Source organism: Cydia splendana, chromosome 1 (assembly GCF_910591565.1).
Source record: "Cydia splendana chromosome 1, ilCydSple1.2, whole genome shotgun sequence".
Classification (NCBI taxonomy): domain Eukaryota; kingdom Metazoa; phylum Arthropoda; class Insecta; order Lepidoptera; family Tortricidae; genus Cydia; species Cydia splendana.
Window position 1 is genome coordinate 5,818,504 of NC_085960.1, and position 15,128 is coordinate 5,833,631.

Sequence of the window (15,128 nt, forward strand, 5' to 3'; positions counted from 1 at the left end):
TCCTAATAACCATCCTGAATGTTACCAAAAGCGTCGTTGATTTAAATGGCTCGAACATATTTTATTTGTTTTGACATCTGCAAAAAAAGTAAACTTGCCGAAGGAAGGAAAGGAAAATTAAATATTGTATTCTATTTGGATAACTTGAACAAATTATAAAATTTTAACAGAAAATAATATTTAAACAAAATGCTTAAGGTATATAAATAATTTGGCTGTGGTCTAATTACAACTATACAAATAATTTATTAAACATAACCTCACATTGTAATATTTCAGGGTATGGTTAGTTTAGTTACCGGTGGTGCTTCAGGTCTGGGTAAAGCCACAGTTGAAAGGTTCATTAACCATGGCGGAAGGGTTGTTATCCTTGATCTTCAGGCCACACGAGCAGAGCAAGTGGCTAAACAATTTGGCAGTGAAGTTATAGCTTCCCCAGGTTGTGTAAGTATTTTATGAATTTTTATTTGAGTTCACATCACATATTAAAATCGGGAACGTTTTGAACTTTCACTTTAAACTGACATAAATAGCAACCTGTCTCCGATCATTAGTTATAAGACAACTCTTCTTCAGATCACATCCGAGGATGATGTGAAGAAAGCCCTCCAGCTGGCCAAGGACAAGTTTGGGCGGCTAGACACACTAGTCAACTGTGCCGGACATGTTGCTACGCACCAGATATACAACTTCAATAAAGACAGACCATGTGACCTGGAAGGTTTTCAGAAATGTGTTAATGTAAGTGGCTTTTTTTCTGTCTATTTTTAAAGTAATAGGTCCTGGCTTCCAGTATGGGCGGTTTACAACTCTTATTACTTTGTTTTATATTTTACAAAAAAAAATGTAAGTGGCTTGAGACTTTGAGGTGTTTATTGGGGTTTCTTCCAAAAGTCAGTTGATCAACTATTTCTTGTTGTTATTCTATCTTATCAGCCAGGAGACAATATTGGCATAATTTGTTAGAAAAACTGTTGTTCCACATTATACTGACATGCTCAGTAGATGGTTTATAATTACCACAAAAAATCATGTTTTGTTTATTTAAATACCATAAAACCCATGTATTAAGAGTGACCCAGGGAACTAACCATGGTAACAAGTAACAAGAAAAAGTTGATTCACCTTTCAGTATCTATGTGTGTGGGGTAGATAAACTTTTCATTTCGTCTGCTTCTACTTCTGCTGGGTGACTCTTTGAAACCCTGATTTTGTATGATTTAACCACAAGCATATCGGGACAGCAACTTTACTTTAGCACTCAAAATTAAGGATTAAATAAGATTGCACTTTCACTTCAAGTTATTTATTTTAAAATAAAAATATCTTCTAGCTTGATATAGCACAGAAAAGGGTTAAATATACTTAGTATGACCTAGTATGATTATGAAATATACCTAGTAGTATATTAAAAAAAAAAGCCATTGCTTCTTTTGTGTGGAATGGAAAAGCTTAGGGTCTTAGGAGTAAAAATCATTTGAGAAAATGCATACTATACACAAAACTAGATGGAAATTGTATGTAACCGTTTCTGGGCCACCTTAGGTATGTTAATAGACCATGTTATAACATTTAACTGATATACTTATCACACCTGTGCTAGTCTTGGACTTTGGTTGACGGCATAGAATAATACTTAACAATAAAAAGCTGATTCACCCAAACAAAAGAAAAGAAAACCAGTTCTCTGACAAAAACTTAAGGAAAATATAAAATTCTTTGTTGTAATCCTTTCTAAATACTTTGGAAAAGTTAAGGCCTTACATCAGTCAAATCTTACAAAAAAATCTCCTAAAAAAAACAATGCGTGATGTAGTTCTGTATTTTTTGTATATTGTTTGGAGTCCTTGGAGAAAAAAGTTGTGCTCTCTGCGTAATTTACGAAAAACTGCAAAAATTTCGGACTTTTTTCAGATTTTACAGCTTCATCATAAAACTATGGGTTTTTGGCATGGATGTATAAAGTAAATTGAGGTAGACATGGTACCAGGCGCACGATCGTGAGTAGGGATTGCAAACCGGATTGATTTTCAATCCGGCCGGATCCGGCCGGATTTTAGCCTTAATCCGGCCGGTTCCGGCCGGACCGGATCCGGTTAGGTATAAGGATATTAAGGTTAATTAAATGACATATTTTTCAAGTTTTATGCGTTTGTGAGAAACAAAGGTTACAAATTACAAATGTATTCATAAAACAAATATTTGAAGTTAATAAGAAATAACTTTTTAACAATAAAATAAAATTAAGTGCTGATTTAGACGGCGCGCGAACTAGCATGCGATTTTAGTTACTTTGCGGACTGTTGGTTACGTCCAATTCAACCGACCGATCAAAAACCGCAATGTAATGAAACTCGCAATGCGAGTTTCATTACACTGCATCGTCTAATTGAGCCCTAAGTATTAAAAAGTGTCACAATGTCAGTCAATAAAAAAATAAAATTTGAAATCTAAGTCATTTATTAACTTTATTATATTAAATCATTCACATTCTGCTCAAATTTACGTTTACAATATACCTAATTATATATTAGATTAGATTCCAAAGCCTGTTAATGGGATAATTATGGGATGGGAATTGGAATTGGAACTCCTTGAAAGGACAAGTTTTCGTAACTGTTCTTTGATGGGATTATTTGTAACGCTGACATCCATTCTAGTAACAAGATATTTTACTTTTAACCAAAAATATATGAAATGCGCGCCAATATTATCTTGCTTAAAATAGTTTTATAGCCTAAATCATAAATAAATAAATAATCCATGAATAAGTATTTGAGGACAATCTTATTCAGATCGACCTACTCGTACACCCAAGCAAAGCTTGTACCTACTATGGGTACTAGCTAGCTGGGTAGTACTACTAGGCGACGATATATATACGTACCTATAGTATATTGATAAATACATGCTTATATACATAGAAAACACCCATGACTCAGGGACAAATATCTGTGTTCATCATACAAATAAATGCCCTTACCGGGATTCAAACCCAGGACCATCGGCTTCATAGGTAGGGTCACTGAATGGTCACTACCCAGCACAAGGCCAGACCGGTCGTCATACATGCCTTCCATGACATCTCCATCCTTTAATTTTTACTTCTAAGTATTTAAGTAATCGTCGTATCGTGCCGATTCGTGCCACCAACATGAAATAAGAAGAAATCATCGTCTGTTCTCAATCATCGTCATATTAAATATCTTCTTATTTTACTAAATTTGGACCTTTTTCATTCGTTCTTTATTCTGTTTAACTTCTTTCTTCTATCCGTCGCCTTTATCTCATGTTAAACGCACAGTAGGTCTTGTGTGCGGTCTTTTTTTCTATTTTCCCGGATCCGGTCCGGATCCGGTGATTTTAACCGGATCCGGTAGCTCCAAAAAGTGCCGGATCCGGCCGGATTACCGGATCCGCCGGACCGGATTGCAATCCCTAATCGTGAGCCATTAAATATAGGTTCCGGAACCTATATTTAGTTAGTCGTATGGGTGACGCCAACCTGTCAAGTTGTCAAAATCTTTGGATCAAATTTTAGTTTTGTCAACTATGAACGTCACACGTCTACATAAATAAAAGGTCATTGGTTTTTGGTCAAAACTTGCTATATAATGTTGAAAGTATATTAAATTTGGAACAATTTAAGCCCAAAAACAGTTACGAATGTCAAATAGTTCTCGAGATATGGGTCTTTAAAAATAAGGTCTTTTTTCCTGGGAATGAAATTTTTAGTTTTTCCTATATTTTAAGACAAATATCGGCACAACCGCTCATGCTATGAGATATATTGCAAGGAATAAAGTTGTAGCAAATTTAATTACCTTTCATTTAAGTGCTAGTAAAAGTCAGTTCTCTAGTTATCGTAAAAAAATGAAATTGCTATAATGGGGAAGGCAACTAATGTATTGTTTTAGGCATTGTCAAAATCCCTTCAAAAGGCAGTACCACCGTCGAGAAAGCAATCTACGATTATCTTTTACCGGTTTATCCCGATAGCAGCAGAGCAATGTCAGAGATCAACCATTTTTAAAATGCACTCACCTCTTAAGCACTTCATTCATTCAGTAATGAAATCAAAATACAATCTGTAGTTTGGCTTGTTTCTCGGCCCCACTTTTTGGTTGTAGCCATAGATTCCATGATGCCGATTCTGATTAAACAATTTGTTATGGATTTGAACTTGTTTTGACACGACCTTGACAATAGTTCACAGTAATTGGCGTGGTGTTGGTGAAACACACTGAAATTACTGGAAGTCATGTCATTAGTATCTAGCTCGCGCTCGCTTATTGGTGCTCTTGAGTGTACTCTGAGTCGTGGTAATACAAGATCACAATAAAATCCTAGCCATAACAAATTGATACATCAGAATCAGCTACCATTACCCACTCTAGGTATACGTTTGTGTCATAATCCACGGGTTTTAACTAGCAATATCCTATTAGTCTTTACTAGATAGGTATATAAATTGATAATCCAAATCATTAATAGAAAAAGAACTGAACGAAACACGTAGGTAAGTAATAAGTGTGTGTTAACATGATGTGCCAAGCCGGGCGGATTGCATACATTTGTTTCATATCGGAGAGCTTACTTTATACCGGTTGCTTTAGCCCTTGACTCGCGTATAAGCGATATTAATAATGAACTACAGCATCATGTTAAGTAACTGGCGTGGATTACATTGGCGTGATCGGCATTGGGCGAGCTTTTATAAGATAATTAAAAGGGAATATTTATTAAGTTAAGATTAAAGCCCGTTTTTAACACCCTACATCGGATAAATTTACGAATATTTTTAGTTAAATGCCTATATCTACAATCCGAAAAATGTTTCACTTGTATCGTGGTTTCATAAAACCACACAATTACTTTTTTTCTATTGACAAATTGACCCATTTACTTTCCAATTATTTTTATTTTTTACTATTAATACATTTATACAGTAAATACTACTAGTGAAAGAGGTATTGCTAGTTACAACCCGTGGATTGACAACTCTGAGTAGTAGCTCCACATTCATTTATTGTGTAAATACGGTAAACCATTGAAGAAGTTTTAATATACTGGTTACATGACAAGACTGAGTCACATACATGCCCTATAACACAAACGTATACCTAGAGTGGGTAATGGTAGCTGATTCTGATGAATCAATATGTTATGGTTAGGATATTATCGTGATCTTGTATTACCACGACTCAAGAATACACTCAAGAGCACCAATAAGCGAGCGCGAGCTAGATACTACTGACATGACTTCCAGTAATTTCAGTGTATTTCACCAACACCACGCCAATTACCGTGAACTATTGTCAAGGTCGTGTCAAAACATGTTCAAAACCAAAACAAATTGTTGAATCAGAATCGGCATCATGGAATCTATGGCTACAACCAAAAAGTGGGGCCGAGAAACAAGCCAAACTACAGATAGTATCTTGATTTCATTACCGAATGAATGAAGTCCTTAAGAGGGGGGTACATTTTAAAAATGGTTGATCTCCGACATCGCTCTGCTGCTATCGGGGAAAACCGGTACCATTTTTTTACGATAACTAGAAAACTGTAACTTACTGACGCTTTCTTGCACTTAAATGAAAGGTAATTAAATTTGGTACAACTTTGTTTATTGCAATATACCTCATAGCATGAGCGTTTGTGCCGATATTTGTCTTAAAATATAGGAAAAACGAAAAATTTCATTCAAGGAAAAATATACCCTTTTTTAAAGCCCCATATCTCAAGAAGTATTTGACATACGGCGCTGTTTATGGGCTTAAATTGTTCCAAATTTAATCTACTTTCAACATTACATAGCAAGTTTTGACCAAAAACCCATAGTTTTATAATGAAACCGTAAAATCTGAAAAAAGTCCGAAATTTTTGGAGTTTTTCGCAAATTACGCAGAGAGCACAACTTTTTTTTGCTTGCAAAACATAGTCTGACATTCCTCCAAGGACTCCAAACAATGTACAAAAAATACAGAACTACATCACGCATTGTTTTATTTTGTAAGATTTGACTGATGTACCTATATAAAATGAAAGTTTATAATTTCAGATAAATACAATAGGCACATTCAATGTGACCCGCCTGGCTGTGGGACTGATGGGTCAAAACAAGCCCAATGAGCAGGGACAAAGGGGGGTGGTAGTCAACACTGCTTCCACAATAGCTTATGAAGGTGATATAGGTAAGCTTTTACAAGTGATTGAACTCGACTCCGTAGGTTTGAGTGTAAGTGTGAGCGAGAGGGATGCGCGTGCCCAGGACCGCGGATATCATGTTTTTGAATTTTAATTTGTTGTAAGTTTTAAAAAAGAAACCAGAAATCGCTGAGTTCCCTCAAAATTAAAATAAATTAAAATTATTTATTTCGATATATGAAATATTTTGATCTGGCCAAAGTTGATCATCATTGATTTTTTCATTGTGATTGACATCTGTATTTACAATTTATAGATTGTAATAATGTGCGTAACGTCCCACAATAAAAAAGGAAAAATATATTAACATTTAAATAATTTGCAAGTTTTGATGTTTATACGGAGTACTTAAGTAAGACCTATTTGTTTAAATATAATGATTATTTATTTTAAAGGGCAGGCCGCCATCGCTGCATCCACAGCTGGCATCGTGGGCATGACATTACCCATAGCCAGGGACCTGGCGCCCAGAGGGATCAGGGTGGTCACTATTGCTGCCGGTGAGTTGAAAACGCAAAAAATAATTATGTTTTGAAGACAATCGCTGTATTATACACGATTGAACGAAATTCACTTGAAAGAAAATAATTGTTATGTTAGGTGTTATGATGTGTTGAAACAGTTTTATGTGTAAGTTTATTTTTTGGCTTATAGTTTTTTTAACTAAGAATATAGTCTCAACATAATTACTGATACTCAATAAAACCGTGATTTGGAAGTAGTTTAGAGAAAAGGATCCATCCTCAAAAAAATGTGATTTAAATAAATCGGCACTACTTTGAAATAACTCGTATCTTGTTCTGCCAATCAAAAGAAAATTGTTGTAAGTATGTATGGGATGCACTTACTGCCTTTCAACTTTGAGTAGCAGTGTGAGATACAAGATTTTTTCAAAGTAGTGCCGAAATGTTTCGACAGAAAAACCCTTTCCCTAAATGACGTCCATTTTATATTCATAAGTTTTCTGATTATACGACTTGGTCGCCTTTTTTGTGCTTCTGTTACTTTCTTAAGAAAAGACAGGAAGCGAATTTAGCAATGCTAACGACGTGCAGTTTGACAGATGTTGCCAATGCCTTATTTATACCTTACTGATCGACAGTTTGTTAAAACTGCAAATCTTTTGCCTACAGGTATTTTCGACACTCCCCTAGTCTCATACTTACCAGAGAAAATGGTAGAGTTCCTCAAACGTATGACTCCATTCCCCTCGAGATTAGGCAAGCCGGAAGAATTCGCCCATCTCGTGTCAAGTATCGTAGAAAACCCGATGTTGAACGGCGAGGTCATACGATTAGACGGAGCGCAAAGGTGGTTCCCCCTGTAATATTAGGCCAAAGTTAATGTTAAGTTTGTAGAAATAAATACTGTAGATATTATCTTGGTGTTTTACGTTTTAGGACATACATAAATAACCTAGAACTTCGTTATCGTCCCATCCAGTGTTGGTCCTATGACTCCCCTGATCCTGTCTCTTTCTTTCTACTTACAGGTATGTAGGTATAATTAATTACGTATATTATATTTTAAACGGCCTCCGGAGCCTAGTCGGTATAGCCTTGCCTACGAAGCTGGACGTCCCGGGTTCGAATCACGGTAAGGGCATTTAAATGTAGAAAGACTCAGTAGCATGTAAAAATATTTAATTGTAATTCAATAATTTGATAGGGGTTGCTCCCCATGTCCCTTAGTTCATATAATCTTAAAAATGTAAGATTAGTACTACTAAGTTAATTGTAATGTAATTCTATATAAAAATAAACAGTTTAATTTTTTTTTGTATGTTTATGGCGAATAGTTGTTCATGAGTTTTGGATGTTTTCTATTCTATGTATGTATCTAAGTATGTACCTATTTTATAAGTTCCCATAGTACAAGCCTTGCTTATTTTGGGGCTAGGTTGATATATGTGTAAGATTGTCCCCAAATATTCATATATTATTTTTATTTATTTATTTATAGGTGCCTACTTTAGAACGTAACTTCGGTTGTATAACGCCGGCTAAAGCGGTATTCCAGACGGGACTGATCAAATCGGTCGATTTGATCAGAAATGAAATGGGCGTCAATCTCCAATTTTAGGTTTATGGTGATATTAGAATGAAGAGCCCTCTAAATTGAAAAAATGCCCCAGAACGAAAATACTGGCGTCACAAATTGGTATTCTTGCGTCCGCGCCTCATTTTATCGGTAATATCGCTCATTATCGGCGGTTGAACTCGGCGAGCCAAATTGGCGCTTGCGTCCGCACGTCCTGATTCGATCGGGCAATTTAATCAGATTGGCGAAAAATTTATTAATCTGGATACGCCTTAAGGGGCCCACTGATTAACAGTCCGCCGGACGGTATCGGCCTGTCAGTTGTTCTAACTGACAGGCCGATACCGTCCGGCGGACTGTTAATCAGTGGGCCCCTTTAATGTTAAACGAGAAACAACTGAACTCGATACGTTCTACCCAAAGTGTAAGTAACGCCTTATAGTGCCTATTTAAACCTTTAATTTATGAATACAGCCCGTAATCCCAACATATTATCGTTATCTGGTTCGCATATGCTAACCAATCATATAAGTCGTCTCATTTAACTTCGTGCTAAGTAGGCAGTTTAATCTTAAATGAAAAAATGCATTAAGTCACAGCTATATATGGACCGGTTTCCTCCCGTAAGTAGGTAGTAAATCATAATAATGTACTTACCTGCAGTCAAGTGTAAAAATATGGGTGTAGACAACTTACTCAAAAATATGTCCCATAGTTTCTGTTTATTTTTCTGTTTTTTTCTGTTTATTTCTCACTGCACCCACATGGACTCTTTTCTGTTTCGCCCTATGGTTGACTGGTAGAGAATGCCTATAACGGCATTAAGTCCGCCTGTTGTACTTTTTGTATGTGCAATAAAGTTTAAAAATAAATAAATAAATAAATAGTTCTTAATTCGCTGGAATAAGAGCTATGGGGCATACTTTTGAGATGATTTGTGCCCCCATATTTTTACACTTCACTGTACGTAAAAATAATACAAACCAATTAACACTCGTTCGTAAATTATTGTTTACCGCTTAATACACATAATGTACTTAGGTAGGTATTATTGTGTAGGTACGTGTATAATAGTTGAGCTTAGATACTTCTCTTTTTTTTTAATATGATATAGGAGGCAAACGAGTGGACGAATCGACTGATGGTAAGCAATTGCCGTGGCCCATGGACACCTGCAATACCAGAGGGATTGCAAGTGCTCTGAAATTGATTAGGTACAGTCAGCAGGAATAGTTGCTAAGCGGGCGAAGTGTTCAAAATGATCTTGACGCTACTTTATTGTTAAGAGAATAAGAGCGCAAGGTAATTTTGAACACCTCGCCCGCTTAGCAACTTCTGCTGCTGACTGTATCTAACCTAAGTATAAAAACGTGTCTAATTTCAAAGCATTTTTGAGACCTAAGACCTTCGCTAGGAACATCGCATTATATTATGTTTTATTTATTACCTACATCTCTTACACAAAAACTAGAATATAAATATGTACCTCAAAGTACCTACAAGTAAACGTTCGCATTCGTTGATTTATATTACTTCGCTAAGATTTTTTTTACTCATTCTCTCGCTAGCTACTGCAATTTGGAGTCAGCAACAGCAAACCGATTATCTTTGCTTACAATGTAAGTTTCACTACTCCGTGACCTATACTGCTATGAACATAAGAACTATTTCGAAACCATCGTAACTCAAGTAATCTGCTTCTATAAATCTATACTTAAGCCTATCTGGTTTTAAGCTAGATCGTCAATTAGGCAGTTATTTGCTGTAATTTGTAGTTCCCGGTCGTCGCACAGATGGGGACATGTGTTTTTCCTATTTTGTAATCGCAACAGAGATGATAGTTTATCAGTACTTTGACTGTATTTATGGATCAGCGTTGTAAGTAGTCAGGTACATTCCTTTTAAATGATATGTACGAGTTTGTACCTAATGCAAATACTTGGACCACACACACTAGTGTGCGACAGAAAACGGATTTTTTGCCGAAATCGGAGGTTCGGTTTTGCTCGAGTTCCGGCTGAAACCGAACCCTCGGAGCAAACATGATTTTTATGCCGGAACCGAAACTTAGGCCATAAGTACACTAGTTTAGATGCAGTCTTTTAAAATGTGATTGTACGTGTCCGGTGCGATTAAAGCGAATCACATGACCTCTGAAACTCTCTTGATCCAAATACATAATAGTTATTTGTTTTACAAGGGTGCAAAGTTGTTGTTTAACCGCTCGTGCTAATATTGATACCAGAGCAAGCGAAAGATTCCAAAATTGAACCACGAACGTAGCGAGTGGTTCGAAAAATGGAATCTTGAGCGTTGCGAGGGTTTCAAAGCACGAGGGTTAAACAAAATTTGCCCCCGAGTGAAACACAAAATTTTTCACCACACCAACCCGAAGCAAATATTAAATGTAAAGTATCAAACAAAATCAAACCAAATCAAATCCAAATGCATGTTATTAAATATTTATCATCCAAAATCATCATTTAAAAGTCAATTCTACCAGCAAACATAAGAAAACAACTCAAAATTTGCATTTGATTACTTTGCCTCACATGTGAATAAAATGCAACTTTGCTATCAGTTTTTGAAGTACAAAGTAAGCCTTTCCGTGCTGGTGTGGTGAAAAATAATAAAGCCGTTCATCTGAAGTGAATGATGCTAAAATTGGATATCAAATAAACTATTTTAGAGTTCTGAATATATTCTCTTTTATTGCTAAATAATGGCAGTTGTTATCTAAGGTTGTTACCCTATGATACATTTTTGGAGCGTCAATGTCATATACCTACTCGAAACTGGCGTGACAACAAGACAAGGGGCTGTCCATAAATTACGTCATCGATTTTTGACGATTTTGGACCCCCCCCTATAATCATCCAAAAGTCATGCATCAAATGACCCCATTTCCTCCTACTTCATGCTACCGTCATCCGATGTCCAGACCCCCCCCCCCCCCCAATTTGAAATGACGTAATTTATGAATAGCCCCCAAGTGTACAGTATGTAAGTAATTACTCGTAATACCTAACTCAGTTTTGGCTAGTTGAAAATTGGTGTGCATTTGTTTCACTAATAAACTAGGTAGGTACCTACATAGTCTGATAAAACATGGTCTTCTCTTCCCAGAGTGACACAAGCTTACGTCACAATAACATTGCCACTTTATATAGCGCTATCGCTTAATTATTATCATATAGCGCTGTCGCATGATGACGTAGGCTTGTGTCAGTCACGTGACCACGAAAAGACGGGAAGGGAGTACCAGGCGGAGTATATTATTATACCATGAGGTAACTTTTGGAAACAGGAAAGACAAATTCTGCTGTTCTCAAAGAAAAGCCGTTGATGCGTCCTTGGAACTTTACTATTTCATTTCATCTCTTTTCATCTCATTTTTGCAGCAGCTATGAAAGAGAGAGAAGTGAGAGATTTTGAAACAAGTCAAGGTACTGTTGATTGTCTCTGTGTAGAGCCATGTAAAAAGTGAGACGCTCTTTATAATGTTTATGGGCATTGATTAAATACTGGGAACGGACACACTGGGAGAGCTGAACTTTACCGCAAAAGGCTCTTTTAAACTAGTTTACAGCTCTCTACGGTAAAAATATATGATCTACCTTCATGGTTACATTGTTTGTTTGTACATATAGTGGTTATATACTCGTATAGCTACTTAATCCACACATAAAGACCGAAGACGTTAAGTATTAGGGACCTTCGAGCAACACCGGCTTCCGACACGTCGGAACGGAGGGGCACAAGCGATATCTTACCGTACAAATCTTTCTGCCATTTTTCGCGGGGGAAAGGTCACAGTCGCACGGCTCACACACTTACATACAAAATCCAATCTGTAATGACGACACAAATACATAGAAAATGACACCCTACCTACACAGACAAAACTTGCACACTTCGATCTTGTTTTTGTGTACGTACGGACGAGTCACAAGTGTCACAACACGCACACTTGATCCTTTGATTTGGTGTAAATCGGCGGGTCCACGGTAAAAAAAAATCTTTATTTTGGGTATTTGTTTGACCATAATCAAATGTTTAGGATGCAAGGATGTTGAAAAAGTTTTGGTCCCTTTCTGTGAAACTTATCTGCGAAGATATGGACCTTGCAATTTTAAAAAATTAAAGTGTCATGGTGATGACTTTGTATGGCGTTAATACATGGTAATGACAAATTAACATTTTCACCATATAAATAATTATATATTTTTCTCACATTAAGTGAAATATTATAGTATATGAATAAAATATAACAAAGAAAAAATAACTCTCCTTCGGCAAATTTTGTTAAAAGAGAATATAAACAATAAAAAAAGCGTTTCATGTTCTTAACGTGGAAGAATAGTCATTACCGTGGTCGAAAAATACCGTGATTCCGTGGTAATGACTACCACGGTAATGATAAAAACTATCATTTTGTCTCATAACCCTAAACATAGTTAATGTTCCAGAACATTCTTCCAATTACATCACAATAATTCGAATAAGTTATTATCATATCAAATAGGATTCGTATTAAAATTATTTCCACCCTACCGAGAAATAAGACACACGGAACTGACACATTTTTTGGACGAAACCACGGTAATCGAGTTATTATTTATAATTAAAATATAAATAGTGTGTTCCCACTGTCGATTAATAGGCGCGCGGTGGCAGTGGGAGGATCTCAGCACAGCCTTCTATTGGACAGCTATATGATGTTATTGACGGTTGATATTGAAATTACTATTTAATTTCAATTACGCTATTTGCATACAATTTGTATGCAACTTGTGCCCCGGGCCGGGCGCCGTCCAAGGGGGAGCGCCAAAATGGGCAAAAGACTACCTCTCCGCCTTGCCAAAGGCAGCAGGGAAACTTTTGTCAGTCTTATTTACTACCACTGTGAAGTGTTGAAATGCGGATGGTAATCTGGACCACAGCGCAAAAGAGAAAGCCGATCTTTTAGGTAGGTACTCTTTTTGCTTCGAACTCGAACTTGAAAGATGACGGTAGCGCCCTACCGCCCACCATCCCGCAGTGCGAATACTCTATGCCAGAAACTTCTATCAAGCAGAGGGTAGCTAAAAAATAACTACATTCCCGTTGCCAGGGAGGTTTTGGGATTATACTGAGCAACTTTTGCTACGGAACCCCGAAATCGCGAAATAAAGTTTATCCTCCCATAGAAAATGGACATATCCGTACATAACGGGTTTAATGCCCGTAGCTTTGCCCGTAGGAACCGATTATCATCCCCATAGCATCCGCCTATAATCGCCGTAGCGTCCGCGTTTCATCCCCTTAGTACCCGCGTTTTATTCGCAAGAGCAAGACTCGTCAGAAAGAGCAAGCGAATAGTTATCAGACCGGCAAGAGCGAGAAGAAATATGGCAACCAGTTTAGTACGGGCTCATCTCTTGACGCCTAAAAGGCTAAAAGCTTATTTAGCCCTTTAGCCCCCGAGCCTAGTTCTATTTAAGAGCCTAGACTCTTGAAGCTAATAACCTTTTTGAAAGACTAAGACTCAACCTTTTTTTAGCCTCAAAGCCTTTTAGCCTCAAAGCCTATTTAATGTAATAAAGGATGTTTTTTTTTTTCGATTAAGTAAACTCGACGCGTTCTGCGCGTGGTGTATTGTTATTAAAGCCTGAAGTTTGTTTACTACGACATTGATTTAATTTACGTAATTAAAATTATATTACAATCCCCAATATTCCCGGATTAATATTTCATTATCAGCATAACATACAAAACACTTGCAGATATCTTGTTGCAGACTTCTTTTGGAAGTTCCAAATTTTTAAATTCTCTTAGCACACACTCCTTCTGAAAATGAAAAATGATGAGTTATTTACATACAATATATATACAGTGGTACTACTAAACGAAATTAATAACTAGCTTAAATCTAAAATACTTAGGCCCTTGAGGCATTGTACCAAGGATGCTGGCGGCATTTCCTCGCTGTATCGCAATGCTGATACGTTGTGCGAGGTAGCCGCCAGCTCTTCGGTCACCAGTTACGTCAACCAGACGCTTCGCGAACAACTTATGCGCGCTGGGACCCCATGGACCTAGAGTTTCAACTCCAAATGGTACAAAATGGTACTCTCTACCGAGGCTCTTATATTTGTTACGTTTTAGAATTTCGGCGCTTTCCGCCGCTCCGCCCGCTTTTACAGTAGTCCGTTGGAGGTGGGACGGTGCCAGTGTGTCTACGCAGGTAGCATCTCACACCAACATCCGTCCCAAGCTCCAAGGAACTAAGGACACTCCATCGGGCCTCTTGCCATCATCTCTGATAATGCCAGTCGGCTCAAGAAGAGCAGGCACATTGATGGTGGCAAGAGACCGACGGACTATGTCATTAAGCGACGCGTGTCTCGAAAAACGGCCTGCACTTTTTTGACAAGATAATCCGTGGTGTCCCAGTCGGTCCACGTAGTATTTAGGTATTAAAAACATCTTAGGTGTCTTATTTATAGGGATGAGGAAATAAACCACCGCTACTTCTAGCAATGCAGCAAAGGTTGGTTGTGAAAATGTAAAATTTATTAACTTTATTTTATTTATTTCATTCATTTTATTCATTCCATTCGTTCCATTCGTTCCATTCGTTCCATTCGTTCCATTCGTTCCATTCGTTCCATTCGTTCCATTCGTTCCATTCGTTCCATTCGTTCCATTCGTTCCATTCGTTCCATTCGTTCCATTCGTTCCATTCGTTCCATTCATTCCATTCATTTAATTGATTTTATTTACTTTATTTAAAAACATATTATTAAGAAGAACATATAACTAACTAAATTTAATCAAAATCAGTCACAGATTAATTGATACATATTATAATACTAAATTAAAATTAAAATATGTCT

The 15,128-nt window shown here is 36.9% G+C and overlaps 1 protein-coding gene across 1 annotated transcript; it reads left to right on the forward strand.

The window, feature by feature from the left end:
• Window positions 1-82: 82 nt before the first annotated feature.
• LOC134789860 (3-hydroxyacyl-CoA dehydrogenase type-2-like) lies at window positions 83-7,570 on the forward strand. Its single transcript, XM_063760534.1, has 6 exons — window positions 83-198; window positions 280-444; window positions 577-741; window positions 6,065-6,197; window positions 6,606-6,710; window positions 7,344-7,570. The coding sequence occupies exons 1-6, from the start codon at window positions 190-192 to the stop codon at window positions 7,535-7,537; spliced, it is 771 nt and encodes a 256-aa protein (XP_063616604.1). The 5' UTR covers window positions 83-189; the 3' UTR covers window positions 7,538-7,570.
• Window positions 7,571-15,128: the final 7,558 nt, after the last annotated feature.